Source organism: Corvus kubaryi, unplaced genomic scaffold, assembly GCF_017639235.1.
Source record: "Corvus kubaryi isolate FWS band 111438036 unplaced genomic scaffold, C.kubaryi_AGA036_p1.0 37385, whole genome shotgun sequence".
Classification (NCBI taxonomy): domain Eukaryota; kingdom Metazoa; phylum Chordata; class Aves; order Passeriformes; family Corvidae; genus Corvus; species Corvus kubaryi.
In genome coordinates this window covers 20846391-20871202 of record NW_024581127.1, presented here as the reverse complement: position 1 = coordinate 20871202, position 24812 = coordinate 20846391, and the positions used below count along the sequence as shown (strand labels likewise).

Here is a 24812-nt window from a genome sequence, read left to right as displayed (position 1 = left end):
TTTAACTAGTGAAAAAGGCCATAGATTTTAAATCTAGAGGATTTAAATTGTTTCCAGGGAAAGACAACAGCAACAAGTTTTCTATCTGTGAGTGTATTCTTTTTTTGTTACTTTTTTCTAGTGCAAGAGTGAACTTTGTGGTGTATTGTTTGTGTGTAATTATTTATGTATTTCTTATAATAGAACTGGTTTCTCCAGTCTGCATGGTGAATTTTTAAGCATGGTTCTACTCTAAAGACAGACTTTCTATAAATCTGGCATTGTAGAAGGACACATTATTTTGTCGATAATTTCACAATAAATTTACAGTATTTGCAAGGAAATAAATACTCAGCCTCCTAGGTGTCAGCTGTAAATTCAGCTGTGAATAGGAGATCTATTACTTTAATTGAACTCTAGTAGTAGCATCAAATGCTGTGCAAACTAAAGTATATCCTCATTTACAAGTGCACAACAACATATGAGGTCACTTTTTGACTTTTTTTTTTTTATTCATTAAGTTTGACATTTTAACTGATTAACTAGGTGTAGCTTTAAAAATTCTGGAGATGCTTGGTGCCTTCAATTTTAATTACAGAAATTAGAAACTGAAAGTGCTTGACGTCTCAGTGGACGATGTCCTGATTAAATTGTAAGGAGGAGTCAGGCAACTTTCTAGCACAAATTAAATAGGTGTGTCTCTAAATATATTAAAAGGATACTTTTGAAAAAGAATGTGCCATTTTTATAGAGGCCTTTTTGGAATAGAACCACATTGTAAATATTTTAGAAGTAAATAAAATAGACTAAATATTTAACATACGTTGGATTATACTACATTTCATTATTCTTCACAGGACTGAAAGGACTTGCTTTTGAAGCTCCCTAGGTTGGACATGTTTGCACTAATTATTTGTTTAAAGTATCAATGATGGATTCAGTTTGCAGAATTTAGCAGGATACATTAGCATACATTTTAACTTTCGGTGTTAGATTTTAAACTGTCAAGGTATTAGATATGATTTCTTTTTTTCAGAGAAAGATGTCTTTAAGAAGAAAGACTCTTTAACATTTACCAAGTCAGAAAAATAAAGCAAAGCACACTTCTGTTCAATTTTTGTAATGTCATGTATTGCCATATTCAACTTCCCTGTCAACTGCATCACCTAAATAGTTCTGTAAGACATTTCTGGTTTTTTTGCAAACTTTGTATCAAGACATTTAAAAACAAATATTCTTCTTATACCTATTGGGTGAATGGAAAACAGACTGATTATGCAAAAGAAATAACACTAAGATAATTACAGTAGTGTTTATAAAGTACATCACTTAGATCTCTGTCTGACGGCCCATCTGTGATTCTGTAGTTACAAATAGTAATACAATAATAATACAATGGATGATAAAAGAGATTGCTTATTTTGCACCAGTCATTACATTTTCAATTATATCAACTCTAACAGGAACTCCATATTTATAATGAAGTGCCAGATACTCATTATATCCAAAGCTGATTATTATTAAATAAGCGATGAAATTTATCAACATATTTTTGAAGGTCTTTAGATAATTTCATATGTTATGATATTCTATATGAAGCTGGAAACTTTATCTTTTAAACTCTTCATCTTTTTTGTTGTTGATTATGCAGAATAGATTATGAGTCAATAATAAGTGAAGGTGAAAACCTTGGTGATTTGTACTTTTAGTGATCATAATCTTGTCATAAATAGATAACTAAGGTTTCATATTGTAATCTAGCATTTGATTCTCAAGTTACTTTGGTAGCTGAGGATGCTGAAGAGATAGTATTTTGTAAGAAGCTTATGTATTTGGCTGTTGACTAGATAATTTTCTCAGTGTGGCCTCAGCTGGGTCTGTACTTTCATTACAAAGGCAGATAGGGTCCTTTAAAAAATAATGACCAACATTCAACTCTTAGTGAAAATAATGATAAGTGAATATCTATTTTACATTATGCCTTGTATTAGCAATGTCTTTAGAAATTTTCATCTAGCATTCTTATCTGTATGTCCTTTCATTATTTTACATCTTTTTTTTAATTATTTTTTTTAAGTTGTATAACATTCAATACTAATGCACACGTGATTTGCACAGAGCAAAGCCAGAATGGTGATATTTGATATGATGATTCACTTTGAAACAAGTATGCATCAGCTTCAGTTTAGAAGTGTTGACCCTAACAAATGAATTAATTGGCAGATCTAATTCAATCTGAATTAGAACTCTGAAGTTTCTTGATACCAGTTTCATGACCAGACTATGAATGAATGCTTTGCCTAGATGCATTTAATTTACTACAGGAAACCCTTTAATTGCTTATTGTCATATGAGCATCTAGGGTGTAAAACAAAAATATATTGACAGTTATCTGTGGAATTACATAGGGCTGGAGACTGAAAATTCAGGCATTATGTCTATAAAAGTTACATGAATACAAAAATCCTAAAATGTGAAATTACTTTTCACTAGGTACTTAACAGAATGGGTTTAAGATTGTGCAAATGCACTTTGCAATTGGGATCAAATCAGAAATCAATATTTACCTCTTTTTCTTTTGTATTTTTACTGCAGTATATGTATGAATTATTTTTAAAATTAATTATGTTATTGATTTTCTTTAAAACTAGCCTTTATATTTTTATTTATGAATATTGTTAATTCCATAAATTTAAAATTCTATTTTGTAGAGTATTTCTAGGAAGGAGACTTTATACAGAAGGTGTCGAAAACTAATATGATTTTCAAGCTTCTATTTCTAGAAGAAATCAAGCTGATAGAAATCGAAGTGTATAATAGTTCTTCTGTCTTGCAATCCAGTAGAATGTTCTTTTTATGTGAATATTTGCTCTATTACCTGTGTATGGGGAGACATAATGTACAAAAACAAAATAAGTATTTGAAATATTAAAACATGAATTATAATAAATAGAAATAATATTGTTTAAACACTATTTCTATTTTTTACAGTAAAAATTTCTTCTGTGTGCATTGATATACAATGCATGGCCAAATGGCACCATTATAATTTCTATAATATTATTTTCAGACATCATGAATAATTTTTTAACTATAGGTTTAATATATATCTAATATTTGAAAAGTTTCAATGTCTTCTATATATATGTAGGCTACTTTTGATGATTCTGAGTTTCTCATGTCTCATAATGAAGCACCCAGATGTTTCAAAGAGAGAGTTAGTTCTAAATGCTTATCCAACAAGAAGGCCTTGTTAAATGTAGTCTATGGAATTGCAGTTGTCAGAGAAAGATATATATTCCAACACTAGCATTAACATGGGTTTCTGTAGCAAGTATGCTTTCATCACATGTGTACCTCTTGGAGGAGGAAAAGACTGAAATCTGAAACCAGGAGGAAGACTCCTCCTGGCCCAGAAGTCCCCTAACATGGAAATCCAGAGGAACAGAGATTGCCTTGGTTTGCTTTTAGAGCAACCTTTGACATATTACAGGTGTTTTGGGATGGAGGAGAGAAAATACTGTGGTTCCAGCTGACAAGTGCTGAGCTTGGTAGGTTTTTGGAGCAGTGTGCCACGTTGAGCTGTTTTCTGTTTAAGCCTCTACAACATTTGCATTTGGCCTTTGGCTTCTTCAGGGATGCAAAACTAATTCTTCCCTTTCTGTGTGTGCAAGAAGACAAATTTCAAGGAAGAGAAACCTCCAAGTATTCTGAATTATATTCCTCTTCATTAAAAGCTGAAATTTAATCAACACCCTTTAGAAATATAGTTAGAATACACTTTTTTTTTTTTAATCCAGTAGTAGGATTACCCTGATTGCATGCAAACCTCTTCCTTAAAGGGAAGTAAAATTCTAGTACTGCAAATCCACTGGTCTAGTTCATCAGTAACAAAGATGAATAAAGGTTAATGAAAATTACTTGGCTTCACGTCAACTTGTTTTTTTTTTAATATTTTTCTGTCAAGCCATGAATTCATCAAATAGCCTAGTAACTTCCTTTGCTAATTTTTCAGTTTTGTGCATAGGTGGTTGAATATGCTGAGGGTTAGATTGTTACATACAAATTTCTGGAAAAAATACAGAGAATGGTTCACAGGAAGTTTCTCTCTGAAACCATTTTAGTTTATTGAAAGACAAATTTATGCAAATCAAACTGGCATTTTGAGTTTTCCTTCAGATCACCATATTTTGGGAATATATACATTTTCAATACTGATTAAGGACAATTCTCTCAGCAGAAGCTTATGCATTCAAGTTTTATTATAATTCAAGGAGAAAAGGTCAGCTCTTAGTGGAGATGACATTTGTTAGCGTATGTTCAGAATAAAATCTTACAGCCCTAAACCTGATGAACACTCCTTTAAATGTTAATGTTTCTAGAGAAATAAAAATAACATTTCCATTCAGATTCAATAATATTGCAAACAAACAAAATAGCTGATTAATACATCTGATAAAAAACTTGTGTTACTTTTTTGGAAAAAAAATCAGAAAATGCATGCTTTTTTTATTATAGTGAGGAAAAACGTATGTATTGAAACCAGAGTTTATAAGGGTGATCATATTCTGTAGAAATTCTGTTTTAAAAGATCCAAAATGGAAAGAATATACTCTTTCGTATATATATAATTGCTTACCTCTGTGTTTTCTAGAAACTTCATTATTTTATCTCTTCTTTTTTTGTTATTTTATTTTATTTTGTTGTTTTGTTTTTGTTTTTTTTCCAGTAAATGAGGGAGGTATTAAACAGGCGTCCAATTTGTGTCCAGATCCTGGAGAACCAGAAAATGGAAAACGGATAGGCTCAGATTTTAGGTAAAATATAAATTCTACCATTGTATCATTTCTCTAATACTGAACTTGGAAAATGAATATGTTAAAAATATATTACTGTTGCTGAGTACTCTTTCAAAACTGACTTTCTTAGTAAAAAGTGTGTTAGAATTCTGTACAAAATTATGTAATGTAATATAGCATGTACTTAGTATGCAAAAAGATAAAATACCTACTTAAAAGAGATCATGTATCTCTGAAAATCTGGCAAAAATTGGATTGAAGGTAAGTTTACGTTATTTTATCTTGTAATTACTGTGTTAGATTTATAAATATTGAGCATACATGTTGTACTGGAGGTTTTTGCAAAGGACAAAGCAAAACTGACTAGAAGACAAGAAGAACAATAAAACCTTAGAGAAGAAATTTTACATCTTACAGAAATATTCATTGGACTCTAAAAGAGAATACTGCATTTCCTGCAGTATGTTTATCAGGAACCCAGAAGTTTGATACATGCAGACGTATTTCCCTAATAGTCCTCACATTGGTTTAGCACTCTTATTACAGACTATTTTTTAAATTATTTTTTATGTATCCTTTTCTATTTGCAGATATCTTTCAAAGTCCTTATCTTGTAAGATAAAATAGGCTTTCAATACTCTTTCAAAACATTCCCATGTTTCCTCAGTGAACATGACTCCTAATTTCAGTATCACCAGTGGTTGATGAGTAGAGACATATACATAATGAATTTTTGAGAATGTTTTGGATTAATTTTAATCTCTTTTCTGGGTTTCTAATTTTTTTCCTTTTCGATTGTTGAACATTTATTTTAAAGGGTTAATATGCATATTATTTTATATTTGACATATAAAGACACTTAAGACTACAAAAAAATTAATCTAAAGCTATGTTCTTGTTTCACATCATATGCTAATTTCATATTATGTTTACAAAACTCTTCAACACACCTCAATGATGAAAGAAAAACAACAAAAGAAGTAGAAGGGAAATAATTTTAAAACTAATTGGTTTTATTACCTTCAGGTTTGTTTGCTACATCTTTTATATTGTACGTATCCCACAACACACTTCTAAGCATTTGAAGATAACTCTTAGAGTAATCTGGATGTACAAAGATCTTACAAAATTACGATACGTCATTCTTTTACATATCTTCTTGTGCATTTTTGTGTGAGTGTTTTGTCTTTTCTCCTTGTAATCAAACAGAAGACAGGACTGACAATTACATCCTAAGTAAATGTGCTAGCTAGAAAACAGTTATAATTTCTCAATTAGTCATAATAGTCTCCCTATTTCTCTAGTTTTGAAAAAAGCAAAAGTTCAATGTGCATTAGAGAAAGCTTTACAATTAATTTTAGAAAAATGTAATTTCTAATGCTAGCTGGCAAAAAAAAGTTGATATTTTCAAAGAAATAAAAAAAAATTAGCTGTATTTAACTGTCACACTTTCTAGAATCATTACTTTGGCTGGTGTATTGTATTTTAACTTCAAAAATATGGCTTGAGAGCAACAGCCTTTGACAGACAACCTGCCAGTTCTTTTCTAGTGTTATCTCTGCAAGTGATCATGAAAAGACCTACTTGCAAAGATTGTTCTAGTTAAACTTATGCGAGGGCAGTATCTCAAAGAAGATATGATGATGATCATGCCCTCATCTTTCTTTTTGGACCAAAATATAAGGATTTCAGTTAGCATTATATTTCACTGTACACTGGGATGATGTATCAGGCTTTCCTATTTCAAATGCATTTATGAGAAAATGAAAGGAGAAGACATTCAAATTACTGAACAATAGTATACAAGATATACAAGTAGAAGAGTCAATATATTTTCCAGTGATTTTTTTCTCTAATTTCTCACTAATCTCGGTGATTTTTTTTCTCTTAAAAAAAAGAAAAGAATCCCCAAATTATCTGTTGGGATTTATACTAGTAAAGAACAGCACTGGTGCACATTAGTAAAACGTACATTTGTCTCAAGCTGAACACTTCATACATTGATAAAGGTCTTATGGGGAACAAAAGCAGACTAAAAATTTTCAGCACTTAATAAAATTCCTTTTTGAGTTAACCTGGTTTTAGTTCTTGCCATTATCATAATGGTTGTTCAATTGCTTCATAAGCTTCCAAAGTAAGAAGGTTACAAATTATTTTAAATAAATAAGTTAGACATTTACATTTAGTTAAAAACATCCAGTACTATGGAAAATCTTTTCCGGGCTGTCTTATACCTGGCATACAGAAAAATAGCACACTTTTGCCTTTCCCTTCTTGAAGTCACTCTCTCTGTAATGAAGGAAATAGCTTTACTTTAAGCTTGTCTCTTTTTTTCCTTTCTGAAAAGAAAGTGACAATTCCAATTACAATGCCTTCATTTGAAAACATAGTATTTTGAAGAAGGGTTTAGTTCTATCTCTATTAATTTAATTTCTGTAAAATTTAATATATTTTAGAGAAGAACATGCTCTTGTCACATCTCCTCAGCTTTCTTCAAATGTGAAGGTGCAGGTTTGGAAACATTGTATTGCAGTTTTACTTCTGTTCTCATTTCAACACTACCTGCTCTCAGCACATTCATTTCCTCTTACATGGTTCTTACACAGGGTTAGAAAATCTGTAATGCAAGCTCTAAGACAAACTGGAGTATTCCACGACATTATTTGGGGCCTGTAATTTCATGTTTACCCTTTTGGATATTTTTTCTAATGTGAAAATTCCGCACAGCTGTCTTTTGGAGTATTAAAGGCATTGCTTCTGATGCTAGATGCCTATTTGAGCATACAAGATTTTGCATGTTGAAATAAAGTCAAGGAAACTTACTTATAGCTGCCAGCTTTTCCTGTACTGAGAAAAATATTTTACTTTAGAAAGAAAACTTCCCTTCCCCAGGAGTTTCTTAAAATTTTAGAAACAATAGTGATTATTCTGCTGAAATTTCAGATTTTACTTTACTTGTCACCTAGTAAAATAAACATATTTTCCACGTGTCCAGTTTTAGAATCAATGCCACTCTGTAAAATATAATATGTAATAGATAAAAAGTTTTCACGGGGTCTTGTTTTTATTTTTCTTTGTTTCTATGGGAATAAATATATCCAGATGAATTATCCTTGAACAGGTGTTTTATTGTGAGGCAACCGTGTTCTTCCACCACCATCTCAAAGTTCTGTCTTCATGATATGGATGAATGAGCGCTTCTCTATCCCTCTACCTCTGTAGTGTGGTCCAACTAGGATTTAAAGATGAGATTCTGATCAAACTTGTATCACAACAAAGCAGTGAATACTGTTGGACAAAAATGCTCGTGTAGTCTTAAAAATACATATTATACTAAGAGAAGGAAAAATATGAAGTTTATGATAAGGACAATTTATTTTACCAACGGGTGACTTAAATGATAATATATTCTTTCATTTTATAAATTAATTTATAGTTATTTTCTTTGGAAGAATGAAGTTCAACATTAATTGACTAGATTGACTAGAAGTTTCACTCTTGATTTTCCTTAAATCTTCTCTGAATCACCTATCATTCTCTGCAGATATGCAATGTGAGCTTCCAGACTCTGAAACTTGAAGCGAAACATCCTGAAAAATTAACAAAACTTGATTTGCAGTGTGCAATATGAGGCTAGTTTATACGGGATCTGTGCACCTATCACTTTTTAACAGTTAAGTGGTTCCTTTTTCTAGGACAAGTATCTGACAGTACAAGCTTTGTGAGAAAAGATGACTTTTTTTTTTAAAGATGAATTACCAATGACCTCTAGAGTGTCAGGAAATCCTCTGAAACTGAAATTTAGTTGTCACTTTAGCTTTTTCAGCATACAGTAAGGATTTTTCTTGATCAGAAGTTTGGAAGAGTTAGATATTCCAACACTATTATCATGGAATCCTATCATTTTGCAGTAATATTTCCAAGTAATGTATCAACTGATCTACGAAAATGTTCCTATGGATGGTCTTGAGAGAGAAGCTGTGACTTAGCTCAGTTCTCATACTGTGACTCAAAGAGACAATAGCAGAACCTATCTGTATCTTGCACATAAACAATTGTGGATCAGTAGTGTGTAGAAAGTTGCTAGGTTAAAAAAAATATATATTCACTGCACATAATCTTGAAAGCTTACATATCTTTAGTTTATTTTGCTGCCGGTGGAAGAAATAATATATGTGCTGAAATGCTGATTATTTCTTTATGCTGGCATTAAAATATATCATAAATTTGCAATTTGATAGAGATGGACTTTAAGAGCTGATGTTTAGTTATTTCTGGCTGTACATTTTCTTCTATGGCTAAAAATGGTCTCCTCAAATTTGTTCAGTTGCAAGTATGAGCAGAATAGGTTAATACATCAGAACGATGGTTTTGATGCCTTGCATAATTGATTATTTCAACAATAATTTAAAGAACCTATCAAATAGTGGAGGAAAAGAACCTAAAATGAGGTAGTTTGCTACACAAATGCCAACTATTAAAATAATACTATTCAGTATAAATTTCATATGAAGTTCAAAAGTTTAAACTTGCTCTTTCTCATCCTTTAGAGATTCTATAGCTTTATTTTGGACTCCTTACTGCTTTTAGTTTCTGTTGTTTAAAGAAGAATCTCAAACTTGAGGCACATGATGAAAACTTTAAAAACAAGATTAAAGTTTTGTCAAATTTGTATACTAACTTCCTTATTTAATATCTATTCATACTTTTTTCCTAATAAAAATGTATCCAAAGTTTGGGGGTTTTTTATGAAAATGCAAACCTAATGGCAATCATTTATTGTCCTATCAAAAATAGAAATTTGCAGATAAAGGTACTGAGAGACACAAGTCAAGCATTCATTTTTGGAGTTATGAACTACCTGAGCACACTATATTGGATATGCAAAAGCTTTACATTAATTCAGGACAAATTAAGCAGCTTATGTGCATCATAGAAATATTGATTGGAAGGGTCCTTCCAATCCAGAAGGCATGCAGTCCATCCTCCTGCCCAAAGCAGGACTTGATCAGCTGTGGCTTTGTTTAGCCAGTCCTGAAAACTCCCAAGATTGAAGATTTCACAAGAGTTTCAGTATGCTGTTCCAGCTCTGCGTGGCTTTATTGAAGGAAATTTCTTGTAAAGTAAAATCTGAATCTTCTAAACTGTTCCTTGTATATTATCTGACACATTTAGAAAAGCTTGGCTTCATTATCTTTGTAATGGCTCCTGAAATAGTTATGCTCTGCTATCAGATAGTACCTTAGCTTTCTCTTTGTCAGACTAATTAAGCCTAGATGCCTTAACTTTTTACTGTAGATCCTGTGCTTTAAGCCTCTGACTAACCTCCAAACTCTTGAGTTTTTACCAGTCTCTCTCTTGAAGTGAGAGGCAAAATATTGGGCTTAATATTGCAGATATAGCTTCACCAGCTGAGTAATAAATTCACTTGATCTGCTGCCACCACTTCTAGTACTGTTAAATATAGTTTGTTTTATTCATGATGAGAACACATTACTGATCAATACTGCAGAACATTGTACCTCTACTTGTTGAGTTTCACGAGATTTCTGTTGGCCCAGTGCTGGACTCTGTCAGGCTTCTGAATTGAAGGTCTGCTCTTCAGTGTGTCAGCTACTTTTCCTACTTAATATGATCCATAAATATATAGATGCATAAATTCTGTCTCACCATCAAGACTGAGGATGAAAATATTAAACAGCATCAGACACCATATTGATTTCCTAATGCTCAGCTTATTACTGTCCACCAGCTGAATTTGAAGCCATTGATTCCTACCCTTTAAGCACAGCTGTCAGGCCAATTTTGAATATATATCTATTCAGTGCATATTTTGTCAGTTCTCAAAACACACTGCTGTAAAAGGTGTTCTCAGAAACCTTGCTGATGTTAAACGCTGTTACACTAAGCACTGTTACATCTTCCACTTGGCCATGTAGCCAATCACTCTGTCATAGAAAACAATCAAGTTGATAAAATATAATTCAACTTTGGTAAATCTGTGTACATGTTCTTGATTTCCTGTTCTTTCCAGAGATCAGTGTAAGATTCCTAGTATCTCCTTGCCCTTTTTAAAAGTTCATGTAATGTTAGCCTTTCTAAAATCAGTAGGAACATCTCATCATAGTTTTTCATAGATGATACTCACCTTGCTCAGATTCAGTCAGATTTTTCAGCACCTGTCACGAACTGCAGCTTGGCAGTGCTGGAGTGAGGTGCTGGGGCCTTCCGAAAAGCATCTCCAAGGCAAAGCTGCTTGGCAGGGCCACCGCACACTCACTCACGTGTGCACGCACACACACACGGATAGCTCCAGTAAATGGGTCGATGACAAAGAGCCATGAAGGGTCTTTGTATGGGGTTCCATGGGAGGATTTTAATGCAGCTGCACTCGTGAAGGGTTCCAGGGATGAAGTCAAAGAACACGGGAGGATCCAGGTTTATATACGGGAGCGGATCGAGCATCAGACACCAATGATCTGAGGGCACGGGGGCGGTACACAGGCAGGGCTAGGGCATGGGGGACAATGGGGAACGCTGAGGGAGTGACGATGGGGCAGGGCCAATGGGGGAACAGAGAGTGGAGAACTTTCTAGAGCATGGGACATATAAGGTAACAAAGGGGTGGAGAGGCCAATGGCCAACCAGGAAAGCAGAACCGGGGTACATTAACATAGCAAAGCAAAGTGCCTGGGGGAAGCCTTTCTTGTCACCCTAACCTGGAGGTTCTTTTGTACTTAGGGACAGTCCTACCAGTGGACTTTCTTTGTTCCATAGGCTCACCAGCTGCCACAAGCAGCCTTTGGTGAAAGCTATCTGGCCCCCTGCCCTTGAATACAGCTACTTCCTTTTACCTGTTATGTCCTAGTATTGGTTGTTACTCTTCTTCACAAATCATGTTGGTACATGCAGAAGCCTAGGAGTACATCTGCTGTAGAAATTGATGCAGAAAGGCATTTAATGCTTCTGCCTTTTCCATATTGTATTTCAGCACTACAAGATTGCTTTATCCATTTACAAATGAACCCACATTGTATATGAACTTCCTTTTGTGACCAATATACCCAAAGAAGCTCTTTTGCTTACCAATATGCCTTACCAGTCTCAGCTTTAGCTAGGCTCTCATCGAAAAAGTCTAATTTAGTCACTCAGGGATTTCTAAAATAATAGATCTAGTTCAGAAAGTTCATTAACCATAAATGATCAGAAGATGAACTATAAATGGTTCCTGTATTCTAAAGATTTTCTCTAAGCATTGGCTTTTCATCACTTACAGTGTTAGCATACTGACCTAAATGAACCTATCTGGCCATTGAGTGCATCCACAGACAATTATTTTTATGAATATATTCTGCTTCTGAAATTTTTTGAGATTTTCATGCTATCCTTGAGATTTTTCTTTTTTTGGTGATGTATATCTATATTGTGTACAACAATGAACAACTTCATAGCTCTATCATGCTTCACTTCTCTTGAGATTTACAAAGCAGATATAGTCTACTCACACTTTTAGGGGGCTTCATCTGGTAAGCAGTTTGGATCAAATATAAGTCAGGAAATCAAACCATCCTTATTTTTCCACACGATTTTTGGTCATTTGTTCCCACAATCTGTTTATGGACTACTCTGCCAGTTTTCTCTAAACTAATATTTCTCTAAAATAATACCTGCCCACAGTTCAGAGGTTCCCCTAAAACCAGCTTCCATGATCTGATTTTCTCACTCCACAATTTTTTTAATTCTCTTACATACCAGAAGGCTGAGATCAGATCTCTCACATGTCCTCCTACAGTACCTCTGGATATGTAATAGATATAATCAATTTTAGCCTATCGAGTATCTCCCTTTGTCCTATAACATGATGCTTAAATCATTTGGGATTCTGCCAAAGAAAAAGAAAATAAAAAATAAAAACTTAAAGCCCTACTGAAATTGCTGCTATGTCACCACACCACACAAACCCTAACCCTAACCCTTGGCCTATCTTTTTTTCATTTTGTCTTAGAGCTAATAATTATTTCCTGGTAATTTGCATGTCCTTTTTGAATCTTCATCATATTCACCCCATGTGCCTCATGCACCCTCCAGTGGAGGTACATAGAGGGTGTATGTACTCTTCTTGTACTCAAGTTTCAAACTTCTTTTAGAGAAAGACGAATTTCAAACTGAAATCTTCCAGGTCACAGGTTAAAGGTATTGGAACATCAGAAACAAGAAGGATCTCTCCTTTGATCATTGTATGGACCATTCACTTAAGAGTTGGACTCCATGATCCTTGTGGGTACTTTCCTACTCAGAATATTCTATGATTCTGTGATTCTCTGATACTAGACAGTTTTGTAAGAATTGCTGGGTTTCCATTTTTAAGAGTGTATACATAGATAATGACAGCAAAATATTAAAAAATTGTAATCTTGACTATGCTTTTAAGTTCCCAAGAGATGCATTTTCTTAACATTTTCTTGACAAGCTCTCTGTCTTTTTTTAATTGATCCTCCATAGGAACTGATCCCATACTCTTCCATTTTCTTTCTTAGACTGGTACTTTATCATCTGCTTATCTAATTGCCCTTAGTAGGTCTCACTCACACAGCATATGTGTCATAGATTTTGTAAATTATCCAGTCTCGCTCTGAGTCCAGTCATATGCTTACAGTCATATACTATTGAATACCAGTTTAATATCAAAACTGATTTGGACAAGTAAAGTGGACTTCATAATGTAAGTGTTATTTATACTTTTGTAGGTGATAGAAATAATTATCATACTTGTACAGTCTTCATAATCATTCAGACCTCTGGGATTTTTTGCCCATTACACTTTTTTTACCATGAGTTAAATTCTATTTGTAAGTGGTGTACTTCCTGCTCAGCATTTCCTCTTTAAATCAATCCATGGTTAGTTAAAGGAAATATATTTCCATGTTATTTTTCTTCAAGTGTTCCTTTTTTTTTCTAATAATCAAAGAGGCTCAGATTTTCTCAACATGGCTTTCTGAAGCAGATAGATCTTGAGAAAGATATTCTTGTCTTCCCAATTGCTACCTTTTGAACTTTCGTAACCATATAGTCCCTGTAGCAGCTGTGCATAATTTTTTACACTAGTGATAGATAATCTTTGTGTTTCACAGTTTTGAAATATCCTCCAACTCTATGATCTGCCTGGTGGCTCTTTTTCCTCAGTCGCATATCCTTACATTGTAAGGGCCTTTACATTATGTTTACTTTTTCTTTTTTTTTTTGGTTTTTCACTTTTATATCTCCCTTTCTTTTTTGGTGAATTCTGGAACTATTCTTTATCTCATTCTTTCACAAACATTCTTACACAAACAGGAACTGTTTTGGAATGGTTTAGAGCACTGTTATCCACTATCAAATTCTCCTTTTCTGAGATGTCTGTTTAGGTGACTGTATCATCTTTCATGTCCTCATTTCTTATTACCTATGTCTCTGTAAGGCCCAGGTGCTTCCCAGATTCCATCAGCTATTTTTTGCTGACACCATTCCTTTTCAAACATCTAACATTTCTAACTCCCTTAAGTTAATTCGTGTTCTGTTAAGTATCAATCTTCTTTAGTAGCTTTTTCCATCATAGATGCATTTGAATAGATAACCTAACAAAAGTTATTCTTTGGAATGTGTGCTCAGACTTTTTATTTTTCTCTCTGCCTTTGTGAATTGAAGAATTGCAGGACTAAAATGGCCATCTATATGGAAAGAAGAACAGGGCTCGTTCTTTGCAAGCCAAACCCTGCAGAGAAAAATTAATTTTAGTATGTGTTTTAGCAAAAATGAATTTCATACTTTGTGGGATCAAACCCAGATTTGAAGATTCCAGCCAAGTAAATATTGATACTTTGCTTAGAAAGATCTACAAAACATTTTTTTTACAAGTAGATAATGTATCAAACACAAGAAAATGTCATCTATCTGAGGAGGGTCAGGTAACTACATGGCTTAGAGTGTTTTGCAGGAAGGCTGCTATAACAAACTCTTAGGGAGTTACTGCACATTTAATCTTAAAATACCCAGAACACTGTATTCACAGTGTAGCCAAGATCTTGTAAACCATGTGTATTTGTAAAACATTTTACACTTTACAGCTGTGACAGACAAGCTTTTAAACCCAGCAAATTGAAATTATGGAGTGTAAGATACTGATGTCAGAGAAAGACCTGATGTATTGGCTATTTTCAGCTGTAATCAGGATTTGAAACCATAATGATATTAAAGGAAAAGAATTATCTCAAGAATATACATTTATGTATTGAGTTATTCAACTTTTCCAATTTGGACCCCACTTCTCAGCCCTCCTCCTCCCTCACCCCCCAGTCTTCCTCTCAGAAAAACTTAACAACCAACCAAAAAAAAAACCAAAAAAAGTTTTTCTGGACTTATTTCTTGCTTTGTCCAGTGCTAAGTTTCCAACACCAGATGTCAGCTTCATATGAAAAGATACAAAATCTTTTCAAGCCAGCATTATAACTTCAGAAATAGTCATAGCTAAACACCTAGAAATATGTTTTTAGAAATACTTTGTTTTCTTCTACTAAATTGAGAAACATATGCCAGTTAAATGAGAAAATCCTTATATTCACCTTGTAACTTTCATTATCTAGTAGTACATGTTACATTCAGTATCTTGTTACTGGCAAGAGTATAGAGACCACTTCTATGAAGTTAAGATTTCACTGCAAGCTTAATTAAAATCTTAAGCTACTAATCAAAATATAAAACAATGTTATTCTAGTATTTTTACAATAATCCAAATTAATATATTCCTCCTATTATTAATATTAATAGTTTCTCTTACTAATAAGAGGAAACTCTTATTAATATTATTCTACTTTTTAAATACAAGAAACATTATTCATATCTAGCCCTTCTCTCTGGTATTGTGCTCCCCCTTTCAATGCCCCCCAGTTTTAATGTCAAAACTCCAGATTTCCTCAAGAAGAATCAGAGGTGGGAGATATTCACAGCAAACCATTTCTGTCCTGAGGTCTTCACTGGGAGGAATAAAATGTTTATAATAGGGATTTCTTTTTCAGTCTTGTAGTTGACCTTTTGACTTTTCTTTTAGGTGATTCCCTTATATTGCTTTCACATGCTTTCCTAGCTTCAATTTACATAAATAACTACTTCTAGTTACACAGTGTCCAGGTTTGTCAAATTTTTAATATATGGAGGTCTTATGTTAGGTTATAAATAGTCACTTAACCTCCAAATGACAGTTAAAAGAAGTAAACCAGCTCCAGCCAAAGTAGGCCCAGAGGGGACTGAGCGTTGTGTACAGTTAGGCTAGTACATAGCTTTCAGCCTTTTACTACTGAGAGTAGAAATTTCTGGATTACATGTTTGTATCTTTTGTCAGGACTGTCATATCTAAAGGAATGGAAAAAATTGACTGCTATCTATTTTTTTTAAAATGCTTCTTTTTATGTCATTGTTTGATTTTAGCTTGGGAGCAACAGTACAGTTCTCCTGCGATGAAGATTATGTGCTACAAGGTTCCAAAAGTATCACCTGTCAAAGGATAGCTGAAGTTTTTGCTGCATGGAGTGATCATAGACCTGTGTGTAAAGGTAAACAAATTCTTACCCTCACAGTGATTTTTCCATTTTGCATCTATCCATTGTTTGATAGGGAATCCTATTAAATATTTTGTAAATACCTGAAATTTTAATCCTAGTGTTCCAGTTTCTTAGTTAAAAAGGGTTTACCTATGCTGTTTTGTTTAACATGAACTTTGTATTTCAGTATGCTTGTTTAACTAGGCAGCTTACATTATGAATTTTGCTTCATAAGAAGTGGATGAAAACCTATCACATGCTAAATATTAGGGCTTATCAAGATGGATATCAAAATTGCAGTGATTTCATATAAAATCAGTAGTTCATGAAGTTTCTTCATTACCCATTTTACAAACAGATGAGAAATTCTTGAATTTATAATAGATAAGTAGTGGAGAAGTAAATCTTCAACTGGTTTTGACTCTGAGCAAATGGATAAAGGGCAAGAAATTCAGTAAGAGAAGAAAAACACAAAGGAATTTTACTGACTATATTTGATATATTAAAATATATTAATATATTATAATAATATAATTATAATAGTATATTCGACTTAATACAATGGCAAGTAGTATGATGAATAACTGAATCAAGGAATGAAGGTATTAGTGTATAGGTACGTATCAGATATTAATACGTGTAATGAAAATATTAGTGTGCACAAATACACAGAAATTGTCATAAATACAATATTTTTTTTCTGTATTTCAAACTTACAGTGCTAAAAGCAAGTGTCTGTATTATATATATATTTATATATATAAGTACTAATTTCAAATTAGTATGAATAACAGACCTTGGAGGTCAAAGACTTAGATTTCATTCCACTATAGAATGACGTGGTTCCTTTGAGACCTTCACTATGTGGCTACACCTAGAAAAGGCAGCAAACAGAGCTCATAACTCTTCTGCAGCTGTGCTTTACATCCTAACTCTGCCCCAGAGGGTGGACTCACATGCTCAGATGGAGCAGCAAATTGTCTAGAACACTCACTGTTTTCCCCCTTCTGACTTACTTCCCACACATAGATACAGGCTGCAAGGAGTCATACAATTTCATATTAAATATATAAAGTCATGCTTGGCATTAGTGTCACTCATGACCTTAATGTCTTCAGCTACTGATCCTAAATGAGGAGCCTTCCTCTCACCTCTCCACTCTCTACTTGTTTCCAGGTGTCTGGTGTGACTTCAAACAAACTCATCACCAGAGTATTGTTTCTCTGAGGGTGGTACAAAAGTGACATTCTTTCTAGAGGCTAATGTGAGGGAAGGAACAAGCCTTCATCCAGCAGCAGCTGAATCTTCCTGTGTTCAGTATTGATCAAATAAACATGCTTTGTTAAAGCGTAATGCAGCTCTAGGATTATTTCACATATCTAAGTTTAATTTATTTATTCAATTACACAAGATGATCTGTCAGAATACAGTGGAAGAAATAGTTCTTTACCTTTTGCTGTTTATGTGGTGTCATAATAACCGCTGGGGAAATAGGATAGGCTCATATTTACTTGAGGTTGCTTGTCAGTTTTACATCTTCATATAGAAAAAGTATATCAATAGAGCAATCAGCAAAGATCTGAATATCAAGGAAAGAACAATAAAAGTGTTAGTGACTTCAACAGACTAGGAATTTAGTGCCTTAAGAGTGTCATTTGCAAGCACACAGGACACAGTTTATATCCTTTGTATTGTGATAGAGATGCAAGCTATGTAAATAAGAATATTTGGTTTATATTTGACATGCTATTGTAAATAACCATACAGACTTTGATTTGAAAATAAATATCCTGTGTAGTCTTTAGAAATAGATAACATTGTTTTGTGCTAATCTAACTTTTACAGGTTTCCTTTAACCTTTTTGGTGCTTCAGCCATTGGTTTAATGGCTTGTACAGAGGTTATAGGAGAAAAAAATGCTGACATGCCACACACCAACAAATATGCACCAAAAAAGCACATATGCACAGTGATAAAAGTGATCTTTTTTTTCCTATTATTTAAATTTGTCTTTCAAGACCTTAATGATGGTGGGATAAGTTAGTCCTTGAAGTATTTTAAAAATAAATAGGGCAGTTCCGCTTACTGCAGTTGTTCTTTTTTCTCCAAATACTTTAAATTTTTTTTAAGATTATAAGCTTAGACACAAGAGAAGGTCTATTTAATTTTTTCAGAATAACTAAACATGAATGTTCTATTCTCTTGTAAGAGGTGATTCTATTTTTGTTCAATGGTATTTTAATTCTTTACATCTTGATTAGAGTAAGTTAGAGATTGGTTTATGAATCTGCTACATGCATTTTCTGTGTGAATTAAAAGGTGAACTTTCTTTTTGCAGTCAAAACTTGTGGATCCAATCTTCAGGGACCTGGAGGCACTTTCACATCACCCAATTTTCCATTTCAGTATGACAGCAATGCTCAATGTGTGTGGGTCATCACAGCTATCAATACTAATAAGGTAAGTTTAGTAGTCTGGCTTTGCTTTAAAAAAAAAAAAAACCACAACCCAAAAACCCCCCACCCTCCCCCTCTAAAAAAAAAACCCTAAACCAACCAAACAAAAGCGCATGTAGACCATAACATTTTTCACTAATATGATTTATCTCGACAGTCCAGCTTTTGTACTAGGCGCATTTCAGACATTTTTAAGAAATGTCTGATATCAGATGAGTGTGGACAGGTGATAAAACCTCATGTTTTCCCTAAGATTGTTTTACTTTTTGTATGCCAAGTAGATGCTATCATGTTTTTATGTGGTTCTCTAAATTAATTCCCAGAAGCAACTATCCAATGGTATGAGGCAATGTCATGGGTCCACTAGTATTTTGTTACAACCAGAAGAGCTGCTTTGTGTATAAGACTGTTTATATCATGTTTGGCCTTCGACTGTGTGGGAAATCACTGAAGTTCTTGAATTCACTTTCCCTTCATGAGGAACTATCCTGAAGATGTTTATTTTATTGTCTGAACCACTGTATTAAAATCCCATATACTTTATGCCTACACTTTAAAGCAAAAGTACTGACAGTTCTGATAATGCCAGATGAGTCAAAGTAGAGCAGTAAAGCTAAGTTACGACACCAGTTGTCTTTAATTTCAAGAACTAGACACCTGGCAGCAATGGCTGTATTCTATTTCCAGGTGTATCATTTTGTCTGAACAGAGTGTAATGGACTTGTTTAGATGTAATAGAACACAAATTAGCTGTGCAGATCAGGAATGTCTTATAAAAGACTACCAACATCTGGGTTTGCTGGTACAGGGATATATTCTACCTCTAATTTCTGTTTTATATTGTCATCTGCATCACACTCCATTAACTGATCAGACAGGCCTAGAAGGCCCACTCCTTTGCACCTGAGTTCATCAGAGGACGCAGTGAAAACCTGACTACATTTCAAAAACCATTTAGCTACACTGATGTATTTCTCACTCTAATTTTACAAAGTCCTGTGTGGAAGGCATCCTTATGTTCCACTTTGGTAGAAGAAAAGAGGATATTTATACAACTGATTAGAATTTGATAATAAAGATTATAAATGTGTTGGGGGGGGAGGTTGTCTGTTTGTTTGATCCTTGTCCCAAGGACTGCTAATCCAATTTATCCAATTTATAGATCATTAAAAAAGTATCAAGAGTCCTTGAAAAATGATGCAATCTCTGTTCCACAGATGGGCAGAAAGTTCAAAAGTAATAGTTAAGATCCATTACTCATTCCAAAGAATTTTCATATTTTTATTTCTTTAATTAAAACTATTTGTGAGCAAGATTAAATCTGTGTACACATCTAGAATTTCTGAAAGTTTTTTCAAATGTGCCAGCTGATAGAATTTAGTATCTTACTATTTGAGGAAATGAAAGACAGCTACTTCACTTTGAACAAGTTCTCTAAATGGCCTGAAAATCTCCACTGAGCAGTTGAATGAATTTAAGAGCCATATGGACATATTTTGCATTATATGGTTTCATTTCTTAAATGCACCAAGGGCATGTCTACATAACAAAAAAAAACCCAAAAAACCAAAAAAAAACAAATAAGATTTTAGACATTCTACCAATAGTAGGACCAAAACTTTAAGCTCACAAACTGGTCTGTATGCACTGGCAAGTCACAGGTGCCAGCAAGATTAAGATATTAATAACTTAGAGATTGTTAAGGATTACACTCTGCTGGTGGTATTCATGTCTTAATGATGCCGTCCTCCTTCCTCCCTGCCAGTTCACAAGGTGGTGATGCAGTGTTATTTTCAAAACCTCAGAACTTCATTTTTACCAAAAATATTTTTACAAGAATATTCAAAATCATTATTCCTCAGTATTATTTTCCTTACAAATTTCCAGTTTCTGCATTTAAAGAACTGCAGAAAATTAAATGAACAAATGCTTTGTCTCTGGTTGTCAGTGTGGTTAACAGTTACAGAATGATTGAGGTTGGAACGAACCTCCAGAAATTCTGTAGTGGAACTCCACTGCTCAAGCAGAGTCACCTAGAGGCAGCTGTCCAGACAGTCTTTGAATATCTCAGAAGATGGTGACTCCATAACCTCTCTGGCCTAGTGCTCAGTTACACCCACAGGGAAAAATTGTTTCCTGATGTTCAGAAAGAACTTCCTGTGTTTTAGTCTGTGCCCATTGCCTTCAGTCCTGTCACTAGGCACCACTGGATTTGTTTCATCTTCTTTACATCCTCCCATTAGGAGTTTATAGATGTTGAGATTCAGTGATCCTCTTCTTCTTTAGGGTAAGCAAGCCCAGCTGTCTCAACCTTGTATGAAAGAAGTTCCAATCCTCTTAGTGCCCCTTCACTGGACTCTTTTCAGTAGCTGCATATCTTGCTTGTACTGGGCAAGTGCAGTTGTCTTCCTTTCTCTCAAAATACTTGAAAGAACAAGTTATTCCGTATATAAAAATTCCAATTCTAATGAAAGTAAAATTGACCCTCTCTTTAGTCAGAGGTCATGACTGCTATAGATCAAATAAAATGTCCTTGAGTGTTATTGTACACTGATTTTTTTTTTCCTGAAACTGTAAATACTGCAAAATAGCATATGACCATAACATGAAAACTGTTCTAGTACCTGAATGATAACACCATATAAGCATACATAGTTTTAATACTTGGGAATGGATCAAAACTCATAGGTTTAACCTCTGCTGGTTCAGTAAAATACTTCAGTGTATGCATGCTTCAGTTTGATTTGATTAGTATATGTGTTTTGAGTTTATTTACAAGCTAAGGTTTCAGTAGCAGGGATGGCTGTAGGGGTGACTTCTCTAGGAAGAGATCAGAAGTTGCCCCCATATCAGACTGAGACAGGTCTAGCTGGCTCCAAAACAGACCCACTACAGGACACAGCTGAGCAAATCAGGCAAGCTCATGGCACCTCTGTGATAACTTATAAGTAAGGGCAAAAAACACTGTACAACAGCAGATGGAGATGAATGAGAATACCTGAGAGAAATAACCCCACAGACGCCACAGGGAGAGCAGAAGGAGTGGAAGAAGGTACTCCAGGTGCTGGAGCAGGGATTCCCCTGGAACCTCTGCAGAGTGCCACTGATGCAGGTTGTCCCCTACAGCTCATAGAGGTCCATGGTGGAACAGAGATCCACTTGTGGTCTGTGTAGGACCTGTGTCTGAAGAGGTGGGTGTGCCTAAAGGAAGCTGTGACCCCGTGGAAAACCCAAGGGGAAACAGGTTTCTGGCAGGACCTGTGACCCCATGGGAGGACCATACTGAAACAGATTTTGAAGAACTGCAGATTGTGGGAGAGATCCATGTTGGAGAAGGGTGTAAAGAACTATTTCCTGTGGGAGGGCTGTGACTCTGGAGCAGGGAAAGAGCACGAGGAGGAAGGAACAGCACAGATGAAGTGTTACAAACTGACTGCAGTCCCCATTTCTTGTTCCCCTTTGCCACTTTGGGAGAGAGGAGGGGGCAGAAGAGTGAGGAACAAAAAAGTGAATTTGAGCCCATGAAGAAAGGTGTTGGGACGGTGGTGGGTTTAGTTTTTTGTCACTTTCCTACTCAATTTTTAATTGCCAGTACATAAAATTATTTTTCCCTAAATTGAGTTTGTTTTGCCCATGACAGTAATTAGTGAGCAATCTCCCTGTCCTTATCTTGACTAATGGGCTTTTTTGTCCCGTTTTCTCATTCTGTCCTGCTGAGGGGTAGTGATAGAGTGATTTGGTGAGCATCTGACAGCCAGCCAAAGTTAAATTACCACACCTTGCGTATTTATCTGTCTCCTCATTTATTTAAATACTGTGAAGATATAGTGCAAGAGTGAAAACAATAATTAAGAACAAGTCACTTATTTAAAATTAAATATGAACTTTTAGATAAGGCCAAAACCAGGAATCCCCATTTGTTGATGGTACATTAACATTATACCAGTAATAAGTGCAAGGAAGTAATGTTAGCTTAAGCAAGTAATTTTATTTCAAAGCATAAGTTGGACACTCTTTTCTGAATTTCTGTAATATACCACTGAAATTTCTATACTCTGAGTTAGATTCATCATGGATAGATTTTAGTGCTAGGACCTATATTATAATAGCTTTAACATTGCCCAGAAAATACTGTTCTTTGCTTGGTATTGGTTGGAATAATTATAACTCTTTGATATTGCAATGAAATGCAGATACACAGGAATTATGGAGTTTTTAAACTAAGGAATAGATAAAAGGTTTACAATGTTATCTGGAACAACATTCAGATCTGTTTATAGTTTTCAGCAAAGGTGTCTAGCATTGATTAGAAGAACCTAAACTTGTTGAGGTTAAAAGAAAATGAGATCGTTTTATGAGTTAGATCAACTTCTTTTTATGATATATTGAGAAACTTGCATGTATAAAATCTTTGATTATATCATCAGTGGTTTAATGTGTTTAGTTTTGTTTCATGCTAGTGTTGCCTTAGTGTTCTGAACACAATACTTCTGTCCTTGTATGACTGCTAGAAGGCATACTAATTGGGAGAAATAATGGGCAAAAGAACTATTAAACCGGTTTATGAAGTAGAACAATAGTGGAGAACTCGTATCATAATTGAAGTGAAGGGTCCAGGGGTGGATTTTTTGTAATTTGTTCTTTTGTTCTGTGTTGTGATGATGTTATTTGTGGATTTGATGTAGGGAACTTTTTCCTTCTTTTTTGTTTAGTTGGGGTTTTTTTTGTTGTTGCTCTAAGTGAAGATTGTATGTTGAATGTAGATTTTAATGATGGTTTGTGCCTTGAAGTCAAAAACCTCACAGATGTATAAATGAAGATTTTCCGTTAAGAATTATTTATAATGACTACAACAAATAATGTGATAGTATTCATTATACCATGGCAATATTTACAATGTTTTATACCACAGCATTGAGGACCACCAGGACTTACTGATCCTGCTAGTTCAGAGCTGCTACTTCTTGCATCTTTTGCAACAAAATAGCTCAGAAATTGAGAATTTTTAAGGGAGAACGTAATAAATGAAAGACCCTGAAAGGCTCTTTAATTCTAGTGTAAATGGCTTTATCCAGGACTGAATCTAGCTAATTTTCTCCCTAATTGAATTCAGAAATAAGTTTGATAACAGCACCATATAGATGAAAGAAATATTCCCCAGTCAGTTATGTGCCTCCTTAGTTTTGTACTGCATTATAGTTGTCTCTTGCCTCATACAGTTAATCAGATATACTTTTCATGCCCAAGCCTTGTCGACAGTGGAGTAGGCCCATAATTAAAAACCTCAAACATGGACAGAGATGACAATGAGCTTACTATTGAAAAGTAGAATAAAAATTGTTTGTGAAAGGAAGGTCATGTGGATGGAGTAAAAAATAAAACTCATTGATGAAGGTGCACTGACACATCTGATGTTATCAGTGAGATGGCCACATTTCCATTGTTCTTGTGAATGTTTTTTGCATTCTTATTCTTATATCAGGATCTTGTTCTCTGGAGTTGATCTGTTTAAGAGAAAACAACTAATTTTTTCAATTATTAATATTATGATTAGAATAATTATAATCTCTGATGTACAAAGTTCTGAATGGTGTTTAGTGGAGGAAGAAGTGTGGGCAATTGATACCTAACTTTACAACAGTGAAATATCTGTGACTGCCTGTATGGCATCACACCAACATGTTCTTTAAACCACCCTGATGGCTCATACCTTGCTTTGTTGCCCTCTTAGGAGGGCTGGTTGAAATTCTCAGTGAGGATCAGTACCTGCACGTGTAAGGCTTCTTCAACAATATATGATGGAGGTAATTCATGGACTGTTTCCCCATTTCTGGATTGTCTTAACATGGTTTCCATATAGTGTTTTATACACACTACTGAAGTGATTGTTGTCACTTATATCCATGGCTAGTCTGGAATCAACTAGAGCTTTTTTGATCAAAAATAGCAAAGCTATAGTTCCAGGGACCTACCTGAAAGAACATTCAAGAAAATCATGCTTTTATG

General features: G+C 34.3%; 1 protein-coding gene across 4 annotated transcripts in view; it reads left to right on the top strand.

Annotated features, from left to right (window-relative positions):
• CSMD3 (CUB and Sushi multiple domains 3) overlaps positions 1–24812 on the top strand; it is a 613333-nt gene that overhangs the window by 256828 nt on the left and 331693 nt on the right. For 2 of the 4 annotated variants that reach the window (XM_042035929.1, XM_042035927.1), the window contains 4 exons: positions 10–87; positions 4709–4796; positions 16239–16363; positions 18689–18810. In XM_042035929.1, the coding sequence (XP_041891863.1) occupies positions 10–87; positions 4709–4796; positions 16239–16363; positions 18689–18810 (413 nt within the window). The remainder of the gene's footprint in view (positions 1–9; positions 88–4708; positions 4797–16238; positions 16364–18688; positions 18811–24812) is intronic. The other 2 variants (XM_042035930.1, XM_042035928.1) reach the window with 1 other exon arrangement.